Below are 5000 nucleotides of genomic sequence, written 5' to 3'. Positions count from 1 at the left end.
CTGATTAACTACAGACCGCACAGTAGCTCTGAGATCAGTTCTGGTTAATATCTGGTTATGATTATTGATCATCATCACTCACCGGTCAGTGAAGTTTCTCTGCACATGCACAATCTGCAGCTGCGCAACTCCAGAACGCGTCCGACCGGAAACACACACACGCGCACTGAAGTTCCGCTTCAACAACCGCGGTTCATGATGGGACTACAAACTAAAAGTACACAATTAAAACATTTAAAATATATACTATTTACAAAAATGTTGTGGCATGCATTTATATTTAACTTAACATCATAAAAACGTATCGTAATGAAAAAATTGTATAAACATGGTTAGGAAAATATTTGGCCAGTTTTAATGTTCGTCATCAAACAACATTGTTTTTCAGTGCATTTTTGCTCACTCAGCTGTTTAAAATATAATTTTTATATGAAAAAGCACAGGTCAATACTTCACTACACCAATATACACAGGACATATCAATAAAAAAATTATGAATCACTTTGGCATTTTGTACTGATTTTAAGGGCCTACAAAAATTAAACAGGTGTCATACCTTCATCTTACGAATAAAGCTAAAAGTGCAAAGGCATTTCTATGTGTACACAAAGTGTTTAAGCCAAAGACACTGGCTTCATCAGCATTATCAGACATTATTGTTGGATATTATCAGACATCAGATATTATCAGACATTATTGTTGGATATTATCAGATATTATCAGACATTATTGTTGGATATTATCAGATATTATCAGACATTATTGTTGGATATTATCAGATATTATCAGACATTATTGTTGGATATTACCAGACATCAGATATTATCAGACATCATTATTGGATATTATAAGACATCAGATATTATCAGACATCGGATATTATCAGACATTATTGTTGGATATTATCAGACATCAGATATTATCAGACATCGGATATTATCAGACATTATTGTTGGATATTATCAGACATCGGATATTATCAGACATTATTGTTGGATATTATCAGACATCAGATATTATCAGACATCGGATATTATCAGACATCAGATATTATCAGACATCATTATTGGATATTATAAGACATCAGATATTATCAGACATCGGATATTATCAGACATTATTGTTGGATATTATCAGACATCAGATATTATCAGACATCAGATATTATCAGACATCGGATATTATCAGACATCATTATTGGATATTATCAGACATCAGATATTATCAGACATTATTGTTGGATATTATCAGATATTATCAGACATTATTGTTGGATATTATCAGACATCAGATCTTATCAGACATCGGATATTATCAGACATTATTGTTGGATATTATCACACATCAGATATTATCAGACACTGTTGTTGGATAGTATCAGATATTATCAGACATTGTTGGATATTATCAGACATTTTTGTTGGATAATATCAGATATTATCAGACATTGTTGGATATTATCAGACATCAGATATTATCAGACATTTTTGTTGGATAATATCAGATATTATCAGACATTGTTGGATATTATCAGACATCAGATATTATCAGACATTTTTGTTGGATAATATCAGATATTATCAGACATTGGAATATTATCAGCCAGTATTGTTGGATATTATCAGATATCGGACACAATCAGACATTTTTGGATATTATCAGACATTCTCATACACCATCAGACATTGGATATTATTAGACATTGGATATTATCTGACATTATCGACCATAATCAGACATTTTTGTGTATTATGACATTCTCTGACATCATTAGACATTGAATATTATCAGATATGATCAGATATTATCGGACATCGGATATTATCAGACATTATCAGACATCAAATATTATCAGACATTATCGGACATTATCAGACATCAAATATTATCAGACATTATCAGACATCAAATATGATCAGACATTATCAGACATAACATATTATCAGACATCGGACATCAGACATTATCAGATATTATCGACCATAATCAGACATTTTTGTATATTGTCGGACATTCTCGGACATCATACATTATCAGACGTAGAATATTATCAGATATGATCAGATATTATCGGACATAATCAAGACATTTTTGTATATTATTGGACATTCTCGGACATCAGACATTATCAGACGTCGAATATTATCAGATATGATCAGATATTATCGGACATAATCAAGATATCTTTGTATATTATTGGACATTCTCGGACATCAGACATTATCAGACATCGAATATTATCAGATATGATCAGATATTATCGGACATAATCAGACATTTTTGGATATTCAGACATTATCAGATATTATCAACCATAATCAGACATTCTCAGACATGAATAGACATTATCAGATATTATCAGACATTTTTGAATATTATCAGACATTATTAGACATCGACCATTCTCAGATATTATCAGACATCGGACATTATCAGATATTATCGACCATAATCAGACATTCTCAGACATTATTAGACATTATCAGACATTATCAGACATGCATGTACAGTGAATCCGAATGAGCGTCCGGTCTTCATTCCTCAGCTGAACCCAGCCTCTCCATCTTGGCACTGAAGCGTTTCTTGCTGCTGTCTAAAACAGCGATGCCGCTCTTCTGGAAGTCGTAGCCCAGCCGGCTGAGGTGGTGCAGCCGCTGCCTGATGCTGACCAGACTGAAGTCCAGCACCTTGGGCTTCTGCACCACCTGCTGCGCGTGGATCCCGGCCTCCATCAGAACGTCCAGCTTCTCGTTGAGCCGCTCCGAGGAGATGAACAGCACCAGGGAATAGTTCAGGATCATGGCCTTGAAGTCGCCGGCGCCGCACCCCAGGGACTGGAGCTTCCTCCGCAGGCTCTCCGAGTTCTTCTTCAGGCTCTCGTGCGACAGGTCCAGGATCTGCGCGCCGTGGCTCTGGAATAGCGTCAGCGCCTCGGAGGGGCTCAGACTCAAGGAGCTCTTCAGGAAGTCCACGTTGGCGCGGATGCGGTTGGTGCTGCGGATGAAGATGTAGAGGTTCCTGGAGATGATGGTTCTGGAGAACTGCTGGGGGTCGCTCCCGCCCAGACTCAGGCAGACGGCCTGCAGGAGCTCCACCATGTTGCGGTTCAGCTCCACGCTGTTGGAGAAGGTGCGCGGCGCTGTGGTTAGCAGCCGGTGCAGGTCTTTAGCCGTGATTCCCAGAGACATCAGGAACTCGAGGTTCTCCTGCAGGTTCTTGTTGTCGCTGGAGCGGAAGAAGGACTCGGGCGAGCGGGAGAGGATCTCCACCACCTCGCGGTCGCTCTGGAAGACGTTCCTCCACAGGGTCCAGCGCTCCTCCAGGTGCGCGCAGGTGCGGGTGATGGAGCGCGGGAAGCGGGAGATGATGCTGGCGATGGTCTCCGGGTCGGTGCCTTTGCTCTTCAGGAAGTGGGCCAGGCCTTGCTCGTTGGTGAGCTGCTTCCGGAGGACGCCCGGCTGCCGGCGCCGGGCCGATGGAAGGTCCACTCCCATGCTGGACAGGTTCTCCAGGAGAGACTCGTTCTCCAGGTTCACCTGAGGAAGGATGAAGGTCGTCTGCTTGGAGCTGCAGAAGCGGGACGCCACAGGAAGTGATGCACATCTCCTGACGGGCCACAGGAAGAAGAGGATCTGCCTCTGTGCCATCACTCAGCGCACCTGTTGATGAGAGAAGACTTCACTTTATGGTGAAATGGATAATAAATAACAGATATTGACAGATATTATTGGATATTATAAGACATTATTAGACATGATCAGATATTAATAGACATGATCAGATATTATTAAGACATGATTAGATATTATCGGACATTATCAGACATGATCAGACATTATTAGACATGATCAGATATTATTAAGACATGATCAGATATGATCAGATATTATCAGACATTATTAGACATGATCAGATATTATTAAGACATGATCAGATATTATCGGACATTATCAGATATTATTAGACATGATCAGATATTATTAGACATGATCAGATATTATTAAGACATGATCAGATATTATCGGACATTATCAGACATGATCAGATGTTATCGAACATTATAAGACATGAACAGATATTATCAGATATTATCGGACATTATCAGACATGATCAGATATTATCGGACATTATCAGACATTATTAAGACATGATCAGATATTATCAGACATGATCAGATATTATCAGACATGATCAGATATTATCAGACATGATCAGATATTATCAGACATGATCAGATATTATCAGACATTATCGGACATTATCAGATATAATCAAACATTTTTGGTTATTATCGGACATGATCAGATATTTTTAGACATGATCAGATATTATTAGACATGATCAGATCATTTTTGTTATTATCGGACATGATCAGATATTTTTAGACATGATCAGATATTATTAGACATGATCAGATATTTTTGGTTATTATCAGACATGATCAAATATTATTAGACATGATCAGATATTATCAGACATGATCAGATATTATTAGACATGATCAGATATTATTAGACATGATCAGATATTATCAGAGATAATGATCAGATATTATCAGACATGATCAGATATTATCAGACATGATCAGATATTATTAGACATGATCAGATATTATCAGACATGATCAGATATTATCAGACATGATCAGATATTATTATCAGACATGATCGGACATGATCGGACATTATTAGACATGATCAGATATTATTAGACATGATCAGATATTATTAGACATGATCAGATATTATTAGACATTATCAGATATTATCAGATATTATCAGACATTATCAGATATGATCAGATATGATCAGATATTATCAGACATTATCAGATATTATTAGACATTATCAGATATTATCAGACATGATCGGACATTATCAGATATTATTAGACATTATCGGACATTATCAGGTATTATTAGACATGATCAGATGTTATTAGACATGATCAGACATTATCAGGTATTATTAGACATGATCGGACATTATCAGATATTATT

General features: G+C 37.2%; 2 protein-coding genes across 7 annotated transcripts in view; both read right to left on the bottom strand.

Moving 5' to 3' along the window:
- dus3l (dihydrouridine synthase 3-like) overlaps window positions 1-168 on the bottom strand; it is a 22927-nt gene extending 22759 nt beyond the window's left edge. For 2 of the 4 annotated variants that reach the window (XM_079829097.1, XM_079829095.1), the window contains exon 1: window positions 83-168. The gene's annotated coding sequence lies outside the window, so the exon portion shown is untranslated. Of the gene's footprint in view, window positions 1-78 lie in introns of all 4 variants that reach the window. The other 2 variants (XM_079829098.1, XM_079829096.1) reach the window with 2 other exon arrangements.
- A 162-nt stretch (window positions 169-330) lies between these two features.
- mterf1 (mitochondrial transcription termination factor 1) overlaps window positions 331-5000 on the bottom strand; it is a 6362-nt gene continuing 1692 nt past the window's right edge. Inside the window, exon 2 of one of the 3 annotated variants that reach the window (XM_079829085.1) lies at window positions 331-3659. In XM_079829085.1, coding sequence (XP_079685211.1) covers window positions 2535-3647 — 1113 coding nt within the window. In that variant the 5' untranslated portion in view covers window positions 3648-3659 and the 3' untranslated portion in view covers window positions 331-2534. Of the gene's footprint in view, window positions 3682-5000 lie in introns of all 3 variants that reach the window. The other 2 variants (XM_079829087.1, XM_079829086.1) reach the window with 2 other exon arrangements.

Source organism: Gobio gobio (genome assembly GCF_949357685.1).
Source record: "Gobio gobio genome assembly, chromosome: 11".
NCBI classification, from domain to species: domain Eukaryota; kingdom Metazoa; phylum Chordata; class Actinopteri; order Cypriniformes; family Gobionidae; genus Gobio; species Gobio gobio.
The sequence above is the reverse complement of the archived record's forward strand: the minus strand, read 5'-3'. Positions and strand labels throughout refer to the sequence as shown.